Source organism: Felis catus, chromosome X (assembly GCF_018350175.1).
Source record: "Felis catus isolate Fca126 chromosome X, F.catus_Fca126_mat1.0, whole genome shotgun sequence".
NCBI lineage: Eukaryota > Metazoa > Chordata > Mammalia > Carnivora > Felidae > Felis > Felis catus.
This window is the reverse complement of record NC_058386.1, coordinates 63,421,215-63,449,200: the sequence shown is the minus strand read 5'-3', so window position 1 is coordinate 63,449,200 and position 27,986 is coordinate 63,421,215. Positions and strand designations below refer to the sequence as shown.

Genomic DNA, 27,986 nt, shown 5'->3' with positions numbered 1-27,986 from the left:
TCCCCTACTCCCCCACCACTGCTGCCCCGTCTCTTGCATTCACAATGTAGCTGATTTGATCTCCTCCCTCAAGATTCTGTTCTCAACCTAACAAAGTATGACAGGAAAAAAATTATCCCATTTCAATGGATACTTTTATTATTTATTGAGTAGATCACCAACTTTGTCTCCCTACCTACCATTAGAATATCATCTTATTTCCGTTCTGAGCAGTGAAACAATGACAAAGCTAATCAGAATAAGCTACTTCAAAAAGAGAAGCTAACACAGCTCATTTTCTTTTAACAGGCAAAATATAAATATATGCAATCTAGAATGCACAATGGTTTAGTCACTAAGAAATTCAAATGGTATCTTGAAGAATGTAGGCAAATCCAGGGTGCAGTAAAGAAGAGCTGAGATGCCGTGCAACTGTTTTAAGGGTTCCTGGCGTTACATCTCTTAGCCACTAGCTGAATCTTGACATGGGGGAAGATTTTAGCTAATGCCAAGTAGAGATGCAACAAGTGCTAAGTTGACTTAGGGGCTGTGTACAGGAACCAAAAGGCAGGAAAGTACTAAACACTGCTGAGAGCATCCACCCCAGGAAGGATTTTACCTGTTTTTGAGAAAGCACACACACACAGACAGCATTACTATAGGACCATGAATCCAGATATGCCTCCTATCTTCCCAACATGTCCCAATAACATGTCTGCTCTTCCTTAGGATAGATCTATGACCAAGAGTTGGTTAACTTTTACATTTTGGATCCCAGGTCTACTAGAGTGTAACCTCTCTGGAATAAGTCTTCCTCTCTGCCCCTCCCAACCCAAAATGGATGCTAGGAGCCTTATTTGAAGTTCCTCCATTTGTACTGTCCAGCTAATAATGAACAGTAATGACAACACTACCTACTAGCTCCACTCCATTTTACCCACTTCTCACCACATAACCCCCCACCTTCCCCCAAACAAGCCTAGGAACAGAAGAATCTCACCTTCCAGGAGCTCTAAACTGGCACCACCCCCAGTGCTCACATGGCTGACTTTATCCTCTGTGTTCCATTTGGCACAGCAAGTGGCAGTGTCTCCACCACCTGTTGAATGAAAGCCAAGTTAAAAGAAAAGAAAAAAAATAAAAAGTATTGGCACCAAACTATAAGGCAGTATGCTCGTAAGCCCAAAAGGTAGCTGACGAACCCCCAACTCCATCTCATTAAGATGTTCTTCCATGGATTATACACACCCATTCAGCTCTCAAGATTCAACTGGCAGCAAGAAGCTCACTAAAACTTAATCATTTCCCTTCTACTTCCTGCTGATCAGAATTCAGTCAGATCACACTGGCATTAACTTTATAGAGGATCCTGTACCTATGATGGTGATGCAGCCCCTGGAAGTGGCTTTCACCACCTCATCCATGAGGGCTTTGGTTCCTTGGGCAAAAGCTTCCCATTCAAATACGCCCACAGGGCCATTCCACACAATCTGCTTAGCCCGAGCGACTGCCTCAGCATACTTCTTGCTGCTCTCAGGACCACAATCCAAGCCCTAGGAGGCAGAATTAAAGATGAGTTACCAAGAAAAGCTACTTACAGAAGTAAATACCACCTCCAACAAGACCTGAACTCAAGGCAGAACACTAGAGTTTCTTGTAGAACCAAAAGATACCCTTCAGTCTTTAAAATGATAAACCTGCTCGTGCCCTTTATGGAAGATCAAATGGAAGGGAAAACCTCAGGTTATTTGATTTAAAAAAAAAAAAACATTCTTAACCACACCATTTATGACTATGAAGAACTAAATCAGTAGTTTTCAACCAGGGTCAATTCTGCCCACCCCCAGGGGCCATGTAGCAATGTATGAAGACATTTGGTTGTCACAACTTGGGAAGAAGGGGGAGATTCTACTGACATCTAGCGAGCAAAAGTCAGGGATGCTGCTCAACATCCTGCAATGTGCAGGACAGCTCCCACAACGAAAACTACCTGAGATGTCAATAGTGCCAAGGTTGAGAAATACTGATCTAGATTCAATGGTTCTCAAACTTTGGCATGCATTGGAATCACAAGGAGGGCTTGTTCCAGCAAAAATTGCTGGTCCCAACTCCCAGAATTTCTGATTCAGTAAATCGGGGGTAGGGCTCTGAAACTTGCATTTTTTTTTTTTAACAAGTTCCAAAATGTTGCTGATGCTGCTATTCTTGGAACCACACTTTGAGAAACAATGAAATAAATAATATCCACATGCTTAACAAAAGGAAAATGAGTAAGCAAACTAGTTTGTCAACATATGATTTTATACAGCTATTAAAATGATAATATGTGGAGGAGTGCCTGGGTGGCTCAGTTGGTTGAGCATCCAACTCTTGATTTTGGCTCAGCAGTTATAATCCCCGGGTTATGGGATCAAGCCCCAAATCCAGCCATGGGCTAAGTGTGGAGCCTGCTTAAGATTCTCTTTTTCTCTGGGGCGCCTGGGTGGCGCAGTCGGTTAAGCATCCGACTTCAGCCAGGTCACGATCTCGCGGTCTGGGAGTTCGAGCCCCGCGTCGGGCTCTGGGGTGATGGCTCGGAGCCTGGAGCCTGTTTCCGATTCTGTGTCTCCCTCTCTCTCTGCCCCTCCCCCGTTCATACTCTGTCTCTCTCTGTCCCAAAAAATAAATAAACGTTGAAAAAATAAATAAATAAATAAATAAATAAATAAAAGATTCTTTTTCTCTCCCTCTGCCCCTCTCCCCTGTTCACACTCTCTCTAAAAAATGATATGTACAGAACACTACAATCAACTATTTAGTCTTTAATGTACACACACCTTTTTTCCTCTTTATAATCAGTATAACTCTATCTTAATGTTTTCATATAAGATTTTTATATAGGTTTCTAGGTAACAACATAATCCAGAACAGTCCAAATCATGATAGTACATAGCACCATCCCCAGCACATAGTCAAGTACTTAATAAACCTTAAATAAACAAGCAAACAAAACATGGTTTTGCCCCCACATTACTGATGAAGACAGCAGCAATCATACCATTGCTTTTTCCCCCATGGATTCTCTCTTGAGGAGGGTCTCACTGCTACACTTGGAGCCCTCTCTGACAGAGATTTCCTGTAGAGCTTCTTTTAAAATGTTTGCTAGTCGGTTGAATGAATGAGTGAAGAAGTGAGTGATTGTATGAATGAATGAATGAATGAAATCAAAATGTTTTTGTTCACTCATATTACCAACCACCCAAGTGACTCACCATCCAGCCAGCAGGTATGCCAGAGGCCACAGTGGCTTGCCCAGTCTTGGCATTCTCATCAAACTTTTCAGCAGTGACAAAGTCAACAGGCAAAGTAATTTTCACACCATTCTTCTCAGCTTTGGACATCAGATCTTTGACGATCTTGGCTCCCTCTTCATCAAACAGAGAAGTGCCGATCTATACACAAAAGCCAAGATGAAGATCAGCCTCTACACTAAGAACATGATTACCTTACAAAGCATAGGAATAAGATACAATACAATATAAAGAAACAATTCCAGGACAAAAGAAAAACAACTTTCAAAATAAATAAAAATGGAAGTTTTGTTAGGGCTCATGTCAGAAGCTGGTTTGCTTTTTAAATTTACATAACCTGCTATTTCTCACGGAGAGCGATTTCACATCCACTTAGCATTGGTTTCCTACCTCCATGTTGTTGAGCACCTTAAGGAAGGTAAAAGCCATTCCACCACCAATAATCATCTCATTGACTTTGTCCAGCATATTATTGATCAGCTGGATCTTGTCTGCAACTTTAGCTCTAGAAGGGAAAGCAAGAACATCACCAAAAGAACAGATGGACTAAGGAAGTGATATTAAATAGTGCCTGAGTTTTTATACCAAGGCATAGGAACAAGGAAATGTCCTCCAAGTGACAAAATTATTGGCTAACTACTCTGGAAAATAGTATGGAGGTTCCTCAAAAAGTTAAAAATAGAACTACCCTACAACCCAGCAGCAATTGCACTACTAGGTATTTACCCAAAGAATACAAAAGTACTAATTTGAAGGGATCCATTCACCCCGATGTTTATAGCAGCATTATCAACAATAGCCAAATTAAGGAAAGAGCCCAACGTCCATGGACTGATGAATGGATAAAGATGTGGTATATACATACAATGGAATATTACTCAGCCATAAAAAAATGAAATCTTGCCATTTGTAATGATGTGGATGGAACTAGAAAGTATCATGCTAAGCAAAATAAGTAAGTCAGAGAAAGACAAATACCATACGGTTTCACTCGTGTGGAATTTAAGAAACAAAACAGATGAATATGGGGGAAGAAAAAAGAGAGGCAAACCAAAAAACAGACTCTTAACTACAGAGAAGAAACTGAGGGTTGCTGGAGGGGGGAGGTATGTGGGGAGAATGGGTTATATGGGTGATGGGTATTAAGGAGGGCACCTGTGATGAGCTCTAGGTGTTCTATATAAGTGATGAATCACTAAATTCTACACTTGAAACTAATATTACAGTGTATGTTAACTAACTGGAATTTAAATAAAAACTTGGAAGAAGAAAAAGAGTATTGGCTAACTTTGCCCTATGTTTCTTCAACCCAAAAGGCCAATCTATTTCTAAGAAAACTTCTACAACATAAAGGACTTAGAATACCTACTATTGGGGTGCCTGGGTAGCTCAGTCGGTTGAGCATCTGACAGTTGAGTTTGGCTCAGTTCATGATCTCAGTCTTGGGATCGAGCCCCACATCAGGCTTTATGCTGGGCCTGGGTATGAACCCTGCTTAAGCTTCTCTATCCCTCTGCCCCTCCCCCATTCACACTCTGGCAGAACGAAAAGAGAAAAGAAAAGAAAAGAAAAGAAAAGAAAAGAAAAGAAAAGAAAAGAAAAGAAAAGAAAAGAAAAGAAAAGAAAAGAAAAGAAAAGAAAAAAGAAAAAAGAAAAAGACCTACTGTCTAAAGAAACCATGAGACCCAAACAGGTCTAGTTTGCCTTCTCTCCACAAAAACCAGAAGTCAAGACAGCTAATTATACTTCAGCAAGACTGCTAACTGTGGGATCCCTGAGCCCACTCAAAACTGTCCCAACCCTACAGAAGGGATCAGATCATATCCCAAACAACTATATACCAAGCAAAAACAGGTATCCACACTCTTAGATCTATGTTCAGTTGCTGGGACATGTGGTTTATGGCATTTATGATTCCACTGGACCACTTAACACATCTGTCAAGCACCTTCTCTGTGCCAAACAGTGTTCTAGGTCTTTGAGAAATATCAGTGGGCAAAAACCAAAGACCTCTACACCTTCAGAGCTTCTAGTATAAGTAAAAAAGACAATAAATACAGACATACCTTTCAGCTCCCTGAGAGAGAAAAAAAACCTAAACATAAACACTCCTATATATATAAATTCCATTGAAACAAACAAGAGATCCCCTTGGGCCTGTTTCCCTCTTCATTCAATAAACAAGATGATGTCTACCCTGTGAAAGGCCCTATGCTATGATTTGTGAGAGGGAGGTTCAAAACAACAGTGACATGGGGTACTGAATGGCAAGAAACTGTTTATCTCCCTTGTAAAGATTGGTCACCACCAAGGGTTAAACATGGATTAACTACTATCCCCACACACAGAGCAAGAGCACAAGAGAGAGAAAATAAATAAGAGGGAGAAAAGGAAAGAGACTCAATCTCTTCTGAAGAATGTGGGATGGATAATGCTACAGCTCAAGTGCCCAGCTTCTTCAACAAATCAATGGAATGAAAACAATAAGGAAAAGGATACTACTACAGAATAAAATATGCCTAACAACCAAACTCAAGGCATGGACTTCATCTGGATCCTTATTCAACCAAACCAACTGTAAAAAGATAATTTTTGAGATGACAAAGAACTTCTGAATACAAACTTGATATTAGATGACAGTAAGAAAACTGTTAAATTGTATTAAGTATAACATGGTGATTACTGGAAAAGAAATCTCCTGATCAGTTATGAGATATACTGAGCTATTAAGTGAAATTATATGTCTAAGATTTGCTTGAAAATGCTGTACTCCTGACAAAAATGTCAGTAATTGTTGAAGCAAGGTATTAGGTACCTGGGGGCTGATTATACTGTTCTCTCAACTTCTGTACATGTTTGGTGCTTCCACAATGTTTTTTAAATAAAATGTAAAATTTCCCCCAAACTGCGAATAGTCTAAGACTACACTGGAAGGAAGGTGGCAAAAAAAGACCCTCCACATCAACTTTCCCCAAAACAGCGATTTCAGGGTCAGCCTAAAACCTAATCATAACAACTAGGTGGCACTCATTCCCATATTACAGGACTACAGAAGGATGAAGAAAAGCAGCTCAAATCCTAATCTATAGAGCAGCAAAGATAAGAGTGTGACCTTTATAACTCAGTGCACAAGAGGGGCAATACTTCTAGGACACAGATGACAACCTGTACCCACCTGAATTATTTTTAGGACCCTGAAACTGGGCTCATGAAGCCTGAAGAGCAACTATGCTACCTGAAATTGACACCGAACTCCAGAGTCAGCTTTCATAGGAAAATGCTGAGTGTGTTCAATCCCATGGAAAAAAGAAAACATGCTCACAGAAGGGTCAGTGGCATCCAGCCATAACAAGGGTGCTACCTAGATAGCCATGCCAAGTGACAGGAAGTTATCTTATCCAAGCAGTACACTAGTTCCCTGTGCCCACTCTATCATCTAAAATCTATCTTCCTAGCCTCTTAACCTTTGCAATTCTGAAATTTCTACTTCTAACTAAGCCATTAGAATAGCATTATCTATGTGGTACCTTTCCCCATAGGGGAAAATATGAAAAGGTATATAATTAGGGGAAATGAGTTCCAAAGGATAAATTAAATACATATGAGGAGATTTTCATGGTTATTCTTGCCATACTATATGTATGTGAAAGGCTCAAAGGCTTCAAAAATAGTAAGATGAGCAACTATGGTAAATTTTTCCCATTCTTCCCTCCAAAACCACTTGCTCTCCTTCTGGGCCCTGTTTTGTCCCAGGAGGCTGACCTGCATGGACTGCATCAAGGGGCTCTCTGGCTTCCAGTTGGATTGCAGCCAACTGGAAGTGGGAGAGGAAACATCAGAAGACTGAAGGGAGATGAGAGTATTTATTTCCCTGGCTATCCCAATGTCCCCTGACCAAGGCTACAGTTTCCATCAGAGGGCCCTCTCTACACAACTACCCTCTCTGGATTCTGATAACCACTTCTTTTCTTTGTCCCTTCAGGCCTAGGGACTGTGATAGCTGTTTCTAGCCCCAGATTACTATACTGTCCTTTTGGGGTTTCCCTGAACCCTACCTATACCGTGGTAGATAGATAGTTCCTTTATTAAATTCTCCTCAGTTACCCACTTTGATTGTGCTTTCTGACAAAAAACCACCCAAGTCATGGCCTACTATCAGGCAAATATACTATTTAAAACATGATCTCAGAAAGGTTCTTGATACCCGCCCAGAATGGCCAGGAAGGGTCGCTCTGGGCTCTCCAAGGCCTTGGCAAAGTAGTTCAGCTCCTTCTTCATCAAGAAACCTCCAGCCTTCTGTGGCAGATTGACTCCCACCATGGAGCTAGAAAAGAACAGAGATATTTAAATTTTGGTCAATCCCTTACCAATTCTCCCAATTCTAGAGGCCATCTCCTTATCGTTGAAATACATTCACAGTTTTCAACCTTAAACTGCAATAAAAACACATAAGGTTTTTGATTAATAGAGCAGCGCCAAAGGGAGCAAGTAAAAAGCAATGACCTTAAGTAGAATTTAAGATACCCAATTAATAGTCTTCAAGTCAAGGGTTTAACCATAATAAGCAAATCAGCCAATTGGTGACAACAGGAGAAAATTCTTCAATTGCTTCCTAATAACAGCATAGGACCCTCATCTTATAGGGGCACTTGGGTGGCTCAGTCGGTTAAGCGTTCAACTTCGGCTCAGCTCATGATCTCATAGTTCATGGGTTCAAGCCAGGCTCTGCGTTGACAGCTCAGAGCCTGGAGCCTGCTTCGGATTCTGTATCTCCCTCTCTCTCTCTCTGCCCCTCCCCCACTTGTGCTCACCCTCTCAAAAATAAATAAATAAACAACTTTAAAAGACTGTGATCTTACAATTTTAACACAGGGAGGACTCTACCTGAAATATCCTAAGAGCAACCTCTTCCTAAAGCTTGACAAAAAGCTCCATAATTCTCAACATGTTTCAGTTTTATTTCCTCAATAAAATAAGAACCAAGGATATTCAACAAGGACCACAGTCTAGGGGCACCTGTGTAGCTCAGTCAGTTGGGTATCTGAATTCGGCTCAGGTCATGATCTCACAGTTTGTGAGTTCAAGCCCAGCTTCGGGCTCTGTGCTGCTAGTTCAGAGCCCAGAGCCTGTTTCAGATTCTGTGTCTCCGTCTCTCTCTGCCCATCCCCTACTTGTGCTGTCTCTCTTTCTCTCTCTCTCAAAATTAAATAAACATTTAAAAATTTTTAAAAAAAGAACCACACTCTAATTGGAAGCTCCAATTAGAGGCTGAAAGGATCATGTTCTATATAATACATCACTCACAGAAATCTCCAAAAACAACCCAGAACTTAGGCTATTCCAGTAAAGAGAAGATTACTGTTGCCAGTTCAACATCAAACAAGACTCTTAGTACCTGTGGGCTCGGTGAGCAGTGCCAAAAGCATCATTGACATAGACATCTCCTAGCTTGGAAAGTGAAGCTCGGAAGGCTTCTATTTTGGCTGGCTCAGCTTTAACCTGCAACAACAAAAATACAAAAACAAACAGAAAATGTTGATTGCTCCTAAGACAACTATAAAAGCATTTCATACCAAGAGTCCTTTTGAACATCTCTAAAGACCCAGAGTTGGTGGGACAGCAATTTTCACAACAAGCAATAGGATATATTTCTTTTTCCAAATACTCCAGGTCTTTTGGTCACTTCTACATTCTGCTCTCCATCATCTTGCCTCAAATTGAAAACTTAAGATTCCTGAACCATGGCTTAACTTCTAGTCACACAAAGCTAATCAGATCCCACTGACCTCTCCCCAACTCCTAGGACAAGATTCTGATTATCTTTCCCTTTCCTTAGCTTGACTCATATCCTCATTTTAACATATCCTTGTAAAAGTCAGGATTATACTTGACTCAGGCTTCTAGATACCACGGCCTTTTTGCAAAGGGAGAGGCCCTCACACATATTCTTCATGAGCCTGGGACAGAGAAGGCAGGTGGACACATGGCAACAGAAAAGGACCTCAGAAATATTTTATATATATTAAAAGGCTGTATTTTATAGAATCTTCCCTAGAAGTTAGGCATCTAAGAAAACAAGAAATACACTTCTACCAAAAAGAGAAGCAAAATTAGAAGTAAAACATGGCTTTGAAATGTCACCTCGGCACCATGGGTGGCTCAGTCGTTAAGCATCTGACTTCAGCTCAGGTCACGATCTCATGATTTGTGAGTTCGAGCCCTGTATCAGGTGAGCCCTGCTTCTCTCTCTTTCTCTCTCTCTCTCCCTTCCTCCCTTCCTCTCCCTCTCTGCCCATCACTCACTTACACCCTCTCTCTCTCTCAAAAAAATGTCTCACTTTTGAGAGAGACATTTTTAAGAGAAAGGGGAATCCAGGGATCCCACCACCCAAAAAAAAGGGACATAAAGCAGGATGGAAGGATGGACAAAGATCTCCAGAAAGAGACCAAGAAAAATGCACGGGGGGACATGGCACTGAAGAATATACAGCATAGATGTTTATTTTAGTCACTGCCAATCCCACTCCCCTGTGTTTCAAAGTGAAGGAGGCTACACAAAGAACAGGGGATTTCCTCTAATGACCCAAAGAATGCAGGGGCCCTAAATGCTAAAATTAAAGACTGCAGAACCCACATAATCTTTCTAGAATGGAATATCACCTGCCCTTGGTGACTGGAAGATTATTCGTGTAGTAATGAAAACACTGCCCAAATGGCAGGACACCTGGGTTCTAGGCCCAACTCTAACACTAATTCACTGTGAAAACCTTTGGCAAGTTGATCTCTGTCCCCGACATCTTCTCATCTATTAAAGACATGATAACCCCTTTAAGAACTGTTTAAGGAAAAGGGGGGCAAATTGAAGCTCTTCGTGAAAAAAGGCACTATAGAAATTAACAATATTCAGAACCCATTTCTCATTTTTGATCTGCCAATAAATAAAATGTTCCTAAAAGACCAATGTGGGTACACTGGAAGAAGGAAAACTCTTATGTCCCTGCTTTGTTGTTGTTTTTATCTATTTTCAACTTACTACTGGGTCTTGAAATTTCGAGCATCAAAGCCACTGGACACTTGACACTAATGTGTGTTTAAATGCAAAGTTAGGGGCGCCTGGGTGGCGCAGTCAGTTAAGCGTCCGACTTCAGCCAGGTCACAATCTCGCGGTCCGTGAGTTCGAGCCCCGCGTCAGGCTCTGGGCTGATGGCTCAGAGCCTGGAGCCTGTTTCCGATTCTGTGTCTCCCTCTCTCTCTGCCCCTCCCCCGTTCATGCTCTGTCTCTCTCTGTCCCAAAAATAAATAAACGTTGAAAAAAAAATTTAAAAAAAAAATAAATAAATGCAAAGTTAATTAACTAAAAATGTCATAGGCTAGCACAGTTAGTTCATCACTCCCTGAATAACAGGTTTTCCCTCTATTTGCTACCACCTCTAAGTCCCAGAGTCTGTGCAAGTGATTCTCACTCTAAAAGGGCACCAAATTTGAGGTCAGCATTTGACTCCTACTACTGTACCAAGACCATGCCAAAGGCAGGATAAGGCCTGAGTTGCTAAGAAAAGAAACTGCTTGAAAGCTGGTACTCCGATAACCTTAAGAAACACCAGAGGGGTGTCTGGGTGGCTCAGTCAGTTGAGCGTCCAACTTTGGCTCAGGTCATGATCTCACATTCATGGGTTCCAGCCCTGCATCAGATTCTGTGCAAACAGCTCAAAGCCTGGAGCCTGCTTTGGATTTTGTGTCTCCCTCTCTGCCCCTCCCCTGCTCACACTCTGTCTCTCTCAAAAAATAAAAATAAATAAAATGTTAAAAAAAATTTAAAAAGAAACACCAGAAGTACAACAGGAGATTGAGATACTAGCCTCAAAGAATCTTGTTCCCCAAGACACTAAACACCTTAAGAGTGGAAAGTTCTAAAGGATGACTTCAGCTTCTCTTCTACCAATAGGCAAATTCTAAATCATCTTCAAAGAGCCAGCTTATCATTTAATATTTGAATTATGGTTGTCAGGTCATAGTAATCTATCTTGTGGATTATCTACAGTTGCTCTTTTTTTGTTTGTTTTGGGTGGTTTTTAACTATGGTCGTTTTTGCACAACACCAGAGTTGAGTAGCTCCAACAGGATCATATACAGTCATGACTGTACAGCTTACAAAGCCTTATCGTCTGGCCCTTTATAGAAAAAGTTTGCTGATCTAAAGGACTACGCTAGATATAAAGCCCAGCAGCAGCACCACTGCCTCTAACTTTAGTAAAATGAGTGCCTTTCTGAGACTTAAATTTCTTTATGAAATGATGATAATACCTGTACTTACTTATCTTAAAGAGAATTTAAAAAAATGGTTTACACTGCATTAAAAAAAAATGCCTTAAATCCAAGGCACTGTCATCATGAACATCATTTACCCCATTTACAACAAATTTTCCCAAATAGTCCCTTTCCACTTGACTTAGGAAAGTACTTTTTCTGCTCACATAATTTTTTTATAAGAAAATCCCAATTATATCACATTTAATTTATGGTTTTAAGAGTATCAAGCTCAACCATTAAGTTAATTCCCCTTCTAAAGAAGAATATTCATTGTCCTTCCATAACACATTAGGACCTATTGCTTAAAAAAAACTGTCCACTCTGTCCCAAAAATAAATAAAACGTTGAAAAAAAAAAAAAAAAAAACAACTGTCCCAGTCTTAAAAGAATCTAATACTGGCTCTGTTGGAGGAACACCTGGTAGAGCATGGACACCCACCCCCTCAACTGCCTGTGAATGTCTGCTCTCAGCACTTGGGAATCATAGCCCAAGTAGGATTATCACATAATGTCAGATTTCTCATGTCATCATAGGCCAAGTGGGTACCAAAGGAACAATTGCAAAAGCATGTCCACTGAATACTCATACCCAAGTATAGCCGATATTCTATTCCTTGACGTAGGTGGTGGTTACACAGGCGTGTGTACTCTGTGGTAATTCATCAAGCTATGCATTTATGTGTGTGTATATATGTGTATATATACATACATATACATATACATATATAGGTGTGTGTTAAACTTCAATAAAAAGGTGTGTAAGGAAAAAATAAACATGAACTACCTCTATTCTTCAGTCTTCTACAGACTCAGCCCTCCTCACCCCCAGTAATGTCAAAGTCCCAGGTCCTACCTTATTCCCAGAAGCATCTTTTCCCTTCCCTTCTTCTTCCACATGAAAGCGAAGGTTCTCCAACAGGATGACAGACCCAGCAGCTGGGTCAGCACAAGCTTTCTCCACTTCTGGGCCCACACAGTCCTTTAAGAATAAAACATCCCTGGGGAGAGCACAAGATGGAGACACTTGAGCAGTCTGAAAGAAAGAGTAACAACATGCTTCACAACATCTCCTGTCAGAGTCCACCAGCTCCAGACCCTGGCACTTACTTGCCAAGCAGAGATTTGAGTTCTACAGCAACTGGCTCCAAAGAGTACTTGTCAGGCATGGGGACACCATCAGGCCGGCCCAGATGGCTCATAAGAACAACGGACTTGGCTCCATTGTCCAAGCAGAATTTGATGCTTGGGATGGCAGCCTTGATTCTGTAACCAAAAAGAGACAGGCAGTAAAGCAAGGTTACTCCTATGAATTAGTGGGAACTATTTTATTTATGGTCTCATAAAATATAAAGCCCTTTTTCTTCTCTTAAATTCCTTCAAATCTGTTGGCAACTCAGTGATGGTCCTCATGTTCATGTTCAGGGAAAGAAATCAATTATGATGCTAACCTTCCACCTAGGATTGTTCCATCTGATCCTGTTTTGCCCCTTAGGCAGAAAAGATTTAATATAGCAGGCCTGAGGCTGCTATCTTTAGAAAGACTTGCTTGCAAAGTTGGCCCCTGGCCAGTGTCTGAGAACCTGGCTTTCAAAGTGGTCCCTTGGTTCTCTGACATGGGCTGTTCACTGCTCCTAGAGTGTACAAACTAGGTGATTTATGCTGAACACCTGCTTTCCTCTAAGAGTCTGGAAAATTGTTGGTTGTTAGGCAGTGGGCACTCATATGACCAGCTCCCAATAAAAATCTTGGGGGCTGAGTCTCTAATGGGCTTTTCTGGGAAGAAACAACACATACAACTACTGCATTTTCCACTGCTGGAGGGAAAGAGCACCGGAAGCCCCTGCATGGATTTCTCCAGATTTTATCTGTCTTTTCCCCTTGCTGATCTTGTCATGCATCCTTTCACTATAATAATAAACCTTAGCAGTGAGAACTATATGCTAAGCTTGTGAGTCCTTTTAGTGAATCACCAAATATGTGGGTGGTCTTAGGGACCCCTGAAACATCCCTCTTATGTGACTGAGAAGAAATCTAAAATTCCCAAATCTTGGGGCACCTGGGTGGCTCAGTCGGTTAAGTGTCTGACTTTGGCTCAGGTCATGATCTTGCAGTTCGGGAGTTCAAGCTTCGCATCAGACTCTGTGATGACAGCTGGGAGCTTGGAGCCTGCTTTGGATTCTGTGCTGTGTCTCCCTCTCTCTCTGCCCCTCCCCTGCTCACGCTCTCTCTCTCTCTTTCAAAAATAAATGAACATTTTTTTTAATTAAAAAAAAAACAAAAAAAAATAAAATTCCCAAATCTTAGCACCATTAAAAGAAATTTGAGGAAAATTTAAAAATATGTAGCAACTTCTTGAGGGCACCTGTTGGGATGAGCACTGGGTGTTGTACAGAAACCAATTTGACAATAAATTTCATATTAAAAAATAAATAAATAAATAAATAAATAAATAACAATAAAAATAAAAATATGTAGTAACTTCTTTGCACTCATTACAGATCCTAAGGCACTTTTTTTGTAGGAAAAAATACATTACATAGAACATAGTTTAAATAATGTATCACATTATCTATAGTTTAACCAAAAAGTTATTAAACTCCCTTTAAATATGTCAATTTTTTTTAAAGATTTAATACAAGCTTTACATTTTTGCCAGTCTTTCAGAAATTAAAATTGATAATGAATAAAATCATTCATTTATTCAACAAATATTTATTGAATTCTTCTTATACCAGTTACCTTTCCAGATTCTGAGAATACAACAGTGAATAAAAACAGTCTCTGCTCTCACTGAAGTGAAATTCTAATGAAGAGACAATAAATATATGTATATATATAAAGTATATATGTATATACATGTATATACATAATATATATATGTATATATTATATATATATATGTGTGTGTGTATATATATAAATATGTGTATGTGTGTGCATCAGGTGGTAATAAGAGTTGCGTAAAAAATAAAGGTAGGGAGACAATGATTGGGGAATAGTGGTGGAGGGGATTTTAGATAGGGTGGCCAGGGAAAGTCTCTGATAAGGTGACACTGCAGCAGAGAATTGAATAAAAAGCCAAGTTATGCTTCTAAAATAGATTATGCTATTTGACATATATAAAAACTCACTAATACCAAATAAAGAAGAAACCTTCATTAGGCACAAAGTTTGCCCAAAAAAACAAATTAATCTTCAAGGGTATCCCTTATTGGCAAGTTCTATTATTTCTAATGCTTCAGTTTGTGAACTCAACGCATTTTCTGAAAATGAAAAAATGTACTCAGACATGTTTATCTGCCTTTTATTCATAAAATACCTTGATAAGCTTGTTTCCTATCTTTTCTGTGTGCTGCAGAAAATGAAAATCAAGAAAGGTCAGAGCTGCCTTGTATAAAACAAAGACCTTCCACTATGGCGCAGCAGGGATGTACTTGGTAGAACGCCAGACTCAACTCTGGGGCCAATATCTGAAAATGTTTTGGGTCTAGACCTGTACTGTCTAATAGGTAGCCATTAGCCTCATGTGCCTCTTAAATACTAGAGATGCGACTAGTCCAGATTGAGATAGTGCTATTAAAATACATGTTGCATCTTGGAGACTTACTACCAAAAATGTTCACTGTCCCTTTAGTTTTTTATTGATTACATATTGAGATCATTATTTTGGACTTACTGGATTAAATAAAATATGTTATTTAAAATTAAGTTCACCTGTTTCTTTTTACATTTTTTTTTTAATTTTTTTTTTCAACATTTATTTATTTTTGGGACAGAGAGAGACAGAGCGTGAACAGGGGAGGGGCAGAGAGAGAGGGAGACACAGAATCGGAAACAGGCTCCAGGCTCTGAGCCATCAGCCCAGAGCCCGACGCGGGGCTCGAACTCACGGACCGCGAGATCGTGACCTGGCTGAAGTCGGACGCTTAACCGACTGCGCCACCCAGGCGCCCCTCTTTTTACATTTTTAATGGGGCAATTGGAAAACTTTATATCTGGATCAGATTTCTATTAGACAACACTGCTCTAGATCATTGGAAAACACCTTTCCAGCTCAAACCCTTCATTTAAAATTAAAAATTACTTTAAAAAAAGGGGGGGATGCCTGGGTGGCTCAGTTGGTCAAACATCCAACTCTTGATTTCTGCTCAGGTCATGATCTCACAGTTCGCGGGATGAAGCCCAGTGTTGGGCTCTGTGCTGTCAGCATGGAATCTGCTTAGGATTCTCTCTCTCTCCCTCCCTCCCTCTCTCTCTCTCCCTCTCTCTCTCTCTCTGCCTCTCCTGCATTCACAAGGTCTCACTCTCCCTCAAAATAAATAAAAACATTAAGAGCAATACTATCATATAAAATTTCTGCTCCTGATTTTGGAGCCAGGATATTTAGAACAGCCTAAACTAACTGAAAATATTACTTCGGAAGTCTTTTCCTTTACATCAAAATTCTCAAAAACTGATTGTATCTGGGCCATGTGGAAAAATACACGTAAGCTTAAATATTACTAGTATTAAAAAATCATCTTGCACAGTTCTTTATTTTCCAAGGGAAGCCAAGTAACCTTCGACTTTTGTTATTTTTTAAAAATGCATAACCCCAAATCCTTCAAATTTTCAAAACATGGGGAGATTAAAAAAATCACTTTCTTAAGATGACTTATCCCAATTTTTACATTTTTATAATAAAACAGACCAGAGAGTGGGTTTGTGGAAAGCCAAGAATATATGGCTTAAGTTACCATAGTTCTACAATAAGAAAAGAAAACCATTTCATCTTATTTAGCCACGGACACACACACACATCTTAAACCAAGCTCAAGGTTTAGCAGAGACCTTACCTCTGGTTGTTTGTTATCTGGTTGTTCTTCATTGGAACATTGAAGTCCACTCTAAAAAAGAAACAAAATTTCGGGTTTAGAGCCATGATCCATTCGATTTGTTGTTCCCTCAAAGATTAGGAGAGGCACTTTTAGTGAACCAGTTAAATAAGGTGGGAGTTCAAAATCCACCTTCAAAATAATGTGCCATTAGAAGTCAAGACAGTGGTTAGCCATGGAGAGGAAGATGGGAGTAGGGCCTGTGATAAGACACCAGAGGGTGCTTCTGGGGTTACAGTGTATTTCTTGACCAGGGTGATTAAACAAATGTGTTCGTTTTGTGATAAGCCTTTGAGCTTATGATTTGTGTCCTTTTAGGTATATATCTCATACTCTAAAAAAGGAATTTTTAAAAATAAAAATCAAACCTAACTGAAATCACAGAAACTAGCCCTGAAGTCCTGGGAAGCTAAAACCAGTTCCATCTAAAAAGATTTTTATGTGGACCTAGCATGATAGTAGCTAATAATAAATGGCAGCTGGATAGGTAAGGGGTAATTAAGGAATACATCTTGATTCCGATTCCTTTGGTATTATTTCTGGGTCCTAGTGAAGGTAACTAACATCACTAAAAAGAAAAAAGTAACTGGAAAAATAAAACACATCAATTGAGTATTATTCTTTTTGGAGAAAGCCTGGGGCCTTGTGACCAGAAAAAACTCAGTGTTGAAGACCGAGTTCACAGGATTCTTCAAGCAAAACACACAATAAAAATAAGATACCTTCTTTCAAAAAACCTGATAGGAGAGGGTGGAACATGTGACCCTGCCTACCTGACAAATAGGCAATTGGAAGAGAAGTGATCAAGATGGCACAAGCAAATAATTTCTCTCCTTTGTCACCCAACAGATTACTGCTTTACCATTCATTTTTTAAGAACCAATAATTCCTCCCCTCTTCTTCTGAACTCCTTGGAACGTCAGCCTAATTCAATCTGACTGAAAACAACTACATGGGATAGCTGATTGTAGGGTTTAAGTGTTGCCTGCAAAATCTTCCTTAAATTTCTTTCTCATCTACAGAAGAGGAATGATAGTATCTACCTCTTGGTTATTGTGAGAATTACATGAGTTAGTGATCTGTAAAGAGCTTAGAAGAGTACCTGGTACATGGTAAGTGGTATACAAATGGCAGCTATTATTATGTATGTTAATGTTTCTCCAACCATTACAAAAACAGCTAGCAGGTCACACACTGCAGGGAAGGTATGACCTAGTGGAGAAGACCGCTGCCAGGCTTGAGGCCTGGCAGACACTTACAAAATCCTAGACCTATTAAGAAGACCACCAATTTCCTATATCCCCTAGGACAGTACTCCAATCTACATCATTGAAGAGCAGCCTTTCCAAAGGTGGGTTGAAGGAATAATTCTATGTTCAAACATTTTAATTAAAAGTCTTCAAAAATAAAAGCAGTATGCCTCTTCTCAGAAATACACTCTAGTCAGTTTCGGGCTACTTGATTATGATTCCAAGCATCTTCTCTAAATATCCTGAACAAGGCCCCTGCCAGCCTTAAAGTACATTCCAAAGAAGACAGAGTATCCCATTGCCTGTGTCATTTTCCTTCTTACAGGTTCCCAGAAAGGCCTATGGTCAAAAGCACTAATGGCAACAGGCTGAGCCCTAAGCCAACCTTTGCAGTGTTCCCTATTCCCTCCCTTACAGGGAGGAAATTCTTTGGGCAGAAAAACTCAAGAATCTGTGTCATCTATCCAAGCTGCCATGGCATACCTTACTGATGAGAACTGGACTTCTCCCTTCTCATTGCCTGTGGATTACCTCCTTTCATCATCTCCTAGAATCTCAACAACAGCTCTGCTTTTAGCTTCTTTCTGAGAACTCCACCACAGAAATTACTCTTGCCTACACATTCCACTTCTATGTAAAATCGGCAGCCCTTCCATTTCCACTTCCCTGAAACACTCCTGAACTTAGCCTCAGGCGTGAACTCAGATATCACTACGCAGCTATCAGAATGGCTGAAATAAAAAACAGTAACACCAAATGCTGGTGAGGATGCAGAAAAACTTATCACTCATACACTGCTGATGGGAATGTACAATAGTGTGCTTGCTTTGGAAACCTTCCTGGGAACTCCTCAAAAGGTTAGGCATATGACCCAGTGATTCCACTCCTAGGTGTTTACCCAAGAGAAATGACAGCCTATGTCCACACCAAGCAAGACTTGTGCATGAATATTCAATGTTCACAGCAGCTTTATTTGTAATAGGCCCAAACTGAAAAAAAGCCAGATGTCCTTCAAGGGGTGAATGGCTAAACAAACTGTGCAACATCCATACCATAAAACACTACTCAGCAATATAAAGAATGAACTACTGATACATGCAACAACTTGGATAAATAGAGGGTATTAAGCTGAGTGAAAAAAAAAAGCCAACACCAAAAGGTTATATACTGTGTGATTCCACTTATGTAACATTTTTGAAATGATAAAATTTTAGGGACAGGGAACAGATCAGTAGTTACCAGGTGTTGGAATGGAGGGAGTGGGGGGAAGGTGCACGACTCTGAAGGGGTAGAATGAGGGAGGGCTTGGTGGTGATCAAACAAAACAGTTTTGTAATTTGACTGTGGTAGGAGTTACACACAACCTTTGTGTGATAACACAGCAAAGAACTATACACTTTATTCCAATGTCAACCTCCTACTTTTGATATTGTACCAGAATTTTGTAAGATGTATCCACTGGGGGAAATTGGGTGAACAAAGACTTCTCTGTACTATTTTTGCAACCTTCTGTGAATCTGTAAGTATTTAAAAATAAAATGTCAAAAATACTGATTTAGAGTAAAATATCAAGTCTCTAACACCTGCAATTTCAGGGCTCCAGGCCCATTAAAAGCTCTCAAGAGTACCATGCCCACTCTTGCTTCACTGGAAATACCCTCTGACTGGAAAATTGGAGTATTATGAGCATCTTAAAGACTTTTTCTCTGCTCAGTTTTTCCTCTCCATTTCTTTTTCTACTACATCAAAGCTGTTGCTTAACAAGTTACAACAGGTTCAAGAAACACAGGTTTAAAACAAAACAGGGGTGGAGGGAGCAGGTAAAAGGGAAGTGCTTCACAAGTCAGCAAAGGAGTAAGACTGGCAATCTCTGATAGGAAGAAAGGAAGTGACATTGCAAAAATAAGCAGGAAGTTTACTCAAAAGGCTATAGAGTCAACTGGAGACCAAAAAAATGGAGGTGGAACCTGATAATTACCCAGTCAGGTTTCTGGCTATTCCCCAACAAATCAGTCAGTTTCCCTGGGCAATTCAAAGCAGGAGCCAGAAGACTCAGCAAACATCAGAGTTTTCTTTTGCAGGACAAAGAGAGGAGGCAAGGGAAGCCACAATCAGGAGGCCCCATTTCTGAATCACTGCCAGCAACCACCACATAAATGCACTGAAACAAGAAGAAATTTGAGCTGACAAGGCATAGCTGGCCTAGGCTCTTCCAAAAAGTAGTCCTACAAAATGTGACTCCATTCAAAAGAGATACATTAATAGGGAACAAAGTAACCTCTTGTCCTCAAGCCAAATAATTAGAATTTATCCAGAGTACAGGGGGAAGAATATGGATTGCAACCTTCACAGACAGTCTTTAACCTGTCCTTGTTTACAATGGTGAGTATTCAGAGGATGTGGCTGGCAGCCAAAGAGACCCAAATTCTAGTCCTAGCTCTGCCACCAATTTGCTAGTTCAGTGACCTTGGACAGGTAATTTTCCATCAGCAAAACAGGACTAGCCAATCATTTCAAGGCTCAGGGTTAATCTGTGTTAAGTGAAACTTTGAGTCCTTGAGCAAGTTATTTCATGTTGGGTCTGGAGGGAGAAAAGATAAGCACCTCCTAAAGTCTCACTCTCCAACAGCCCAGTTAATTCCTCAAACCAGTTTCCCTGAGGAGAGAAAATAAAGCCTAAGACTGCAATTGCAGGAAGGTGACCAGCAAGCGTGACGCCCCACCCCTTGTCTTCCAGCTGGTGTATGTTATCTTCAAAGGTCAGCCTTGAGCCCAGTAAAGATGAGAGGCAATAATTAAAACCTAAGATCCGGTTGCATGCCAACATCCACTTGGCCAATTTTTATAGAATCTATCCCCTTTCCTTAAGATCATCAGAAGGGTAGAAAGGGCCCATTTTTAATACCAGGATGGCTTTGATTCCTACTTTGTCCAGAGTGCTAATGCCTAGATCATTTGGGAAAATGTGGATGCCAGGTGTTTTTCGTGGCCCTAAGATATTGAGTTTTTCCATTTCCACAACAAGACAGAGAAGGCCACTTGCAAACTAATAGTGGCCACAATGAAATTAGAGAAAAAGGGAGAGCTGCATCAACTTTTACGGTGCCCAGAGTTCTGAAATTCATAGTGCCCTCCTATATTTAAGCCTAGGGTAAAGGGAGATTCCCTACTGCCTAATGTGTCTGTTAATATCCAAAAGATGCCCTCACTTGAACCAGCCCAAATTGGGAAAGGGGCTGGATCACACCATTCACATGCCTGTCCATCAATCAACCACTTCCCAAAAAGGACAAGACTGCACAACGCTATCAATGCAAGCCCTGTGACTCCCAAAATGCACCATCCTTGGATCCTATCAAAGTATATCAACAGTCAAGTCCAGCAGTTACATTCCTAACTGTCCTCCTGCACTTTGCTCCTGGCATGCAAATATACCGTAGGTTACAAAAAGGATAAACGCAAAAGTTCCATGCACCATACAATTTGGGCATACAAAGGAGAAGCCATGTTGGTTAAGTGACCAGGGTTCCACATGTGCAGAGTAAAAGACCCCCTAAGTGCCTGGGTAGCCATCGTCACTTCTAATATCCTGTTTCTCTAGCCACCTGTGAGGTGAGGTTGGAAAAAAAGAATGAGCAACCACACCCTGCTCTACCATCACCCAGCATGTGTCACAATTCTGATGTAAACCCCATGCATGGCCTGTAGTCCAACGGTGGCATGTAGAGACGCCTGTTACATAAGCTCTGTAGGGCCTCCTTCTGTGCACCCCACCCCATTCCACCCTCCCATCCCCAATGCTTTAGGAGGTGCTACTCCTGAACATCTAAATAACCTCTTCAGGGAAATTTTTCCTTTTGTGCAGTGACCTTTGGATTGTGGGCCTTTTCTTATTTATCTGGGATGGTCTAGGGCGGTGGGGGAAGGGAAACTAACCAAATGACCTTTCAAGGTCCCCTTCTTGGGGCCTAGGGATTTGCAGGCTAAGCATTACGTCTCACCTCGCCGGCTGGGGGCTGGAGGCGATGGAACCTCATCTCAGGAATAGGAAGGAGGGCAAAATGGGTCCCGGAATTGAGCCCTTCCTCGGCGGAGCCACCTCCAAAGGGCAAAAACGGCTCCCTTTCTCGGGTGGGGCAAGAGATTAGAAATCGTAAAAGTGGAGCAAAGCCTCAGCCACAATGGTGGGCAGCCTCACTCTGCAGGGCTAGAACCCACGGGGCCGAGCCAAGGACTAAAGCAACTTTGGGCAGGCAAGGAAGCAAGTTGGCTGTGGCCAGAGACGCGGCAGCAGAGCCCTTGAGGGAGCATGAGCGGATGTGCAGAATTACCTCATGATGACCCGCTTCGCCTTCACGTTCAGCTTGTCCAGAGTCAGCTTATTAGAAAGCGACATCTTGGCAATTCAACTGCAGCAAGGCTGAAGGTTTAAACAGCGGAGAAGAAAGCGGCCGACGTACGTTCTAGTAGCGTGCGGAATGCAGAGAGAGACTCAGGCCACACGGCCCCGCCTACCAGCCCTCCCTTTCCCCTCCCGCGCGCTGCGCATAGCAGCCACTATTGGCCGAGGCTAGAAGGCGCCGACGCCCTGCCATTGCTCTGAGGCGCTGTCCGTCTGCGAGGACACTGGTGGGACGTGCGGTTTTAATTTGTCACGTCCAGCACGCAGCAGGCCGCTGGAGACCTTTGTGATTTGAGGGCGGGAGCAGGAGGCGGCGCCGCGCGGTCGGCAGCGGGAGGAAAGGGTAGTGTGTGGTGCTCCAGGCGGACGTGGCGAAAGTAACAGGCTCAAGGCCTCCGCCCGGGCCCTGCAGCTGCCCCACCCGGAGCAACTGCAGCGCCCAGCAAACCCCAGACAGCCCGGGGAAAAGCGCCGCCCCCCACCCCACGGAATTCTTGGCAGCCCTACCAGGGTAGATGCAAAGGGCACTTCCTTTTGGAAAACTAATCTGGTTTCCTGGCTGCCTAAAACGGAATTCTAAGTAAGGCTGCTGATTGACCTTAATAATTGAGACCTCTCAGAATTCGGGAATGGCCTAGGTCCCCCGAGCTTCCCCTTTTTTATAATTAAAAATGCAATGTCTTTGTTCCGGTTTTGACACAATTAATGCTAATGGCAAATAGATAGCATTTTTCATATATTAACGAATAATGGTCACAAAACTCGGAAGTAGGTATTGCCTTCCTCATTTTACAGATGAAGTAAATGATGCAGAAGGAGGTTTAGTAACTTTCCTAGGGTTTCAGATCTTGCAAGTAGTGGATTCAAACCTAGGCAGTCCAGACTTAGAGTCCATATATCTGAATAGGGAGAGGGTTAACATTAGGCAGGGAGAGATGAAGGACCTTCAGGGAGGTAGGAAGAAGCACAAGTGGGAGGCTGAAGAAGCAGCAGCAGAGAATGGTTTAAAAAAAAAGGGTAAGATGAATGTATTCGGGACCTGCCTGGGCTAAGTGCTATGCGTGGAGTCTGACAAACTTCATGATAAGGTCCTGATTAAAAAGGCAGGGGCAAAAATCTTCAGCGGCTACCCAATTGTGACCCCTCTCACCCTGGAGAGCTTTATACTTTCCCTCAGTAAACCTTATCGTTTTGCTCACTTTTGTTCTGGAGATTCATTCTTTGACTCCGTGAGACAAGGACTAGGGTCTCTCCCACCCTCCTGTAACATAATGATACTGTAATACAGACACCATTGCTAGGAAATAGGTACTCCATGTCCAACATGCTTGCAGAATTGGCTGGATTTGTAAACAGAAAGAGTTAGGGGTCCTGGGGAAAAGAAAGACCAGATGTAGTGATGCCTACAGACTGGGCCAGAGGACCCAGGACTCCTGCAGGACCGGCCATGAGAATCCTTAGCTTTGGGCAGGATAGAAATCAAACGCCCGCCAGCCCAGCCGGAAGTGAGAGCAGAGTTCATTAAAGATAAAAAGCAGATACAGTGAAACACCTGGGAGACTTGGAAAAGAAAGTAGCGTGACTCTCATCTTTGTTCTTTTTCGGTTCCTGGGGGGTTTCATTGAGGGTGATTGTCTGCTGTACGTGTCCCACTCAGACATCCAGGAAGCAAGAACCGGTTAGAACAAAGACCGGGGTCCAGGTGTTATTCCTTGGAGTCAAGGGGCCTTAGTATCTAGATATCTAGCGCTAGTGGTTTGGACTAATAATTTCTTCCTTTCATTCTCACCTGGTCCTTCCTCAGATGTTACCTATTCTAGAGAAATCATTAATTTCCTGTCCCTTTGAAGGTGGACAAACATGATTTGCATTACAAGGTTTGTGTAAAGTGGGGTGAGGTTGCAAGAATAGATGCAGGAAAAGGAACAAAAGCAGATTTTTATGGAGTCCTTCAGTTTCCCTGTCTTAATAGCTTTCTTGACATAAGAAAAGTCATTTTAGGCCCCTGTCCTTCTTTTATGTGAAAGAACGTAAAGACAAGCCACTACCAGGCCAGGAGATAACCTAATCATATCCAGGACAATAAATCACTGGTAAAACTCCCAGTGCTGATTCAAAAGTAAAGATTGATCTGACATACATTCTTTTTTTTTATTTTTTTTTAATTTATTTATGTTTGAAGAAGAGAGAGAGTGTGAGCAAGGGAGGGGCAAGGAGAGCAGGGGACACAGAATCTGAAGCAGGCTCCAGGCTCCAGGGTCCTAGCTGTCAACACAGAGCCCCATGCGGGGCTGGAACCCACTGTGAAATCATGACCTGAGCCAAAGTCGGATGCTTCACCAACTGAGCCACCCAGGCACCCCTACCTAACAAACATTCTTGACTTATCTTTAAATGATCTAAATCCTTTTTGAGCAGTCAGATACTGACCAAGAAAAGCCAGAGAATTGATGATACTGATCCTTGCTGGCCCTCATAACTTTGACCTGGACTCTGTCACCTTGACATGACTTTTGCTCCCAAATTGCTTGCTGAATTCCCCATTGCATAAGCCCTTTCATGAATATGCATGAACCCTTAGCTTAAAACTTCCCCAGTTTTGTTCTTACGGAGACACTGCTTTGGGAAATATCCCCAGTGTTCTCCTTTACTTGTTGCAAGTGAAACTCTTGTTTTTCCTATTCTTTGGCTTGGTTGTATCTTTTGGCTTGACACCCTCCAAGAGGGAAACACAGTTTCAGGTCATAGAATGAAGTAATCTGAGTCAGAAACATAAATTTTCCATATATGGTACTCAAGGTCAAGGTAAAATGAAGTGTCACCAGCTAGACCTCAAGACCTGACCTTTACTGCCCACCTGCTTGTACTCACGGGCCTTTGTCCCATATGTTTCCTTAAGCTCTTCTTGCCAGCTTATCTCTTAACTCTGACAAATGGAAAGTGAAACTGAACCTCCAGCAATAGCAACTGCCTTGACAAGACCTCCAGCTGGCCTAGACCACCCAGACAAATTTGAGCGTCACCCCTCTGACTCACACCTACACAGATGGACCATGGATGACTGACAACTACCTTTACCTCATTATAGTACTAAAATCTCCATCCAAGGAGGACCACAAGCCTCATTTACATAACATGCAATGTGTGTATAGGCATGTTTCCTTAAGACACATGGGCAACCTTGTGCCCATTTCTGCATATGATGACAAGGCTTCCCTATCTAAATAGTCATCCTAACCCTAAATAAATAACCCTAAATAAACTCACCCTTGCTCAGAGAGTCATGGCTTTGGAAGTTATTCCCCATGTTCTTCTTATTTGCTGCAAATAAAGTTTTCTCCGTGCAACAACTCAACCTGATACAGTTTCTGACTCACCAAGGAGGAACTCACATTGGTTTGGCTACAGTAGGAAATAATAATTTATGATGTATTGGTACTGAGATACAAATTTAAAGTCATAAAATAAACATAATATTACTTTCTTTCAATCCTATCAATGTATATTTGGGAAACCTCCATGGAATTGCTTCCAAATGAGCCTACATTTGACACCCAGTTGGAACTCCTGGCCTCTCCATGATCATCTCTGCGTACATTTAGCAGTTACTTCATTCCCCGTGGGTTACTGTGGTAGTGGGAAGCAATTCCTTCTGGATAAGATAGAACAGTAACCGAGGGTGTCAGCAAGGAAAGTGAAACAAGCATAAAATCTGACAGCCTGAACTTAACAACACTTCCCAATTAATGAGTACTTACTGTATTCCAGTCATGTGCTAAGGACTGAACATATATGACTCATTACTCCTCACAACAGCTTCGTGAAGTAGGTACTATCATCTCTATTTTGCAGATGAGAACATTGAAATTTGTAAAGATTGTAACCAAAATAACATGAGTTCGCTCCTTGGTGAGTCACAGATGGAAACTACACCAGGTGGAGTTGTCACACAAAGTAAATTTTATTTGTAAATGAAGCTTCTGCTCCATCTTGGGTGGAGATTTTAGTATAATAATGAGGTAAAGGGGACTGTCAGTCATTCCATGGTCCTTCTGAGAAGGCATGAGTTGGGGGTTAAGATTGAAATGGTCTGGGCGATAGGGGCTTGCCAGAACTCGTTGTCCAAGCATTAGCTATTGCTTAAAGGGTAGTTTTGGTTTTCATCACAGGATGCTATGCCCGATGGGTCTTTTGCCTGAGTTATGAGATAAGCTAGAAAGAAGAGCTTAAGGCAAAGTGTAAGGCAAATTTCAGTGGGTACAAGCAGGTAAACAGTAAAAGTCAGGTCTTGGGGTCTAGCCAGTGACAAGATCAGGAGGCTTTATCCACTATGTATCTGAAGCACCATCAGAGATGCAAAGATTCTAAGGTGGAAAGGAGTCTGAGAAAACACAAAAAGTCCAATGTTTCTGGAAAAAAAGACCTAAAATTATACTGACTAGGCAAGTAAGCAGGGACCAGATCCTTCGAGTCTTATAACCATGATAAACATGCAATTTTCATCCTAAGAGTAATGAGAATCCATTTGTCAAAGTCACTGTTGCTTACCCAGCAGCCATTCCATAGCTACCATCTTCCTTGCTAATAGAAACCTAATTTGATTATTGGGCTCAAGACAAATACTCAAGGAAGGTAGGTTTATCTCACAACCTCTGGGGATAAATCTAAGCGTGGTAATCCCATTCCCCTTTATCATGAACTGGTCTGGGAATGGGCACTTATTGAATTTAGGCAAATGATATCTAAGAAGTCAACTGACACTTTCTGGGAAGGACTTTGCTTTCTGATGAAAGAGAGAGCAGCTAGAGGAACAAGCCTTTTTTTCCCCCCTACTCCTAAATTCTTGCTTGGGATGCTGTCCTATGAGAACATTATGTTTGCAATTGATGGTGGTTTTAAAATATGTCCACAAATTATTTGATACTTTTCCTTTAAAAAGGCAGAGCCTGATTCCCTCTCCCTGAATGTGGGCTATACTTACTGACTCACTTCTGATGAACATGAAAGAAGACTTCAAGTACCTTCATTTTGACCTCAGTGTGCTTTATAATTGATTAAGTTCTTCCTTCCAGTTTATCTCTTAATTCAGGCAAAAGATCCTGTGGGCAAAGCATCCCCTGATGGTAACTGAAAATACCCCCTCAAGCAATAAAGACTGCCCTGACTCAGCAAGACCCCATGTAATTGACCCAAAGGCAATGATTGGCCTGACCTTTACTGCCCACCAGCATGTACCCACTGACCTTTGTCCCTCATTTTCCTTGTATAAACCAAGGAGTATTTTCAGCACTTCGGAGACAGTCTTTGAGACATTAGTCCACTGTCTTCCCAGTGTTGGTTTCACTGAAGTAAATCCCTTTCTTGTTTCACCACTACTCATCTCTCTACCTTTGGATTTTGTCAGCAGTGAGTGGCTGAACCTCATATATTTAGGACCCCCAGATCCAGGTGCTCTTGTACTCCTGCACCCTGGTTATAAACAAAATGTGATAGAAATGACTGTGTGACTTCCAAGACTAGGTCTTAAAAGACATTGTGGATTTATTCTTACTCTCTCCTGGATCATTAACTCTGGGGAAACCAGCTGCCATGTCATGGGGACATTCAAACAGCCTGATGGAGAGGCCCACATGGTTATGAACTGATGCCTCTTGTCAATAACCAACAAAGAACTAAGGCTTCCTTCCAGTAGCCATGTGAATAAGCCATCTTGGAAATGAATCTTGCAGGCCCACTCAAGCCTTCAGATGCCTGCAGCTCTGGCCAACATCCTTACTGCAGTCTCATGAAAGACCTTGAACCAGGACCACCCAGCTTAGCTGTTTCCAATTTCATGACACACCAAAATTGTAAAATAATGTTTGTTGTGTTGAGGTACTAA

General features: G+C 41.5%; 1 protein-coding gene across 1 annotated transcript; it reads right to left on the bottom strand.

Annotated features, from left to right (window-relative positions):
* Window positions 1-115: 115 nt before the first annotated feature.
* On the bottom strand, window positions 116-22,208 carry PGK1 (phosphoglycerate kinase 1). Its single transcript, XM_004000665.5, has 11 exons — window positions 22,035-22,208; window positions 16,415-16,465; window positions 12,687-12,842; window positions 12,433-12,577; window positions 8,665-8,768; window positions 7,474-7,593; window positions 3,660-3,774; window positions 3,231-3,410; window positions 1,355-1,532; window positions 980-1,078; window positions 116-598 (listed from the first exon to the last, which is right to left on the bottom strand). Exons 1-11 carry the CDS (start codon window positions 22,097-22,099, stop codon window positions 558-560), a joined length of 1,254 nt encoding a protein of 417 aa, XP_004000714.1. The 5' UTR covers window positions 22,100-22,208; the 3' UTR covers window positions 116-557.
* Window positions 22,209-27,986: the final 5,778 nt, after the last annotated feature.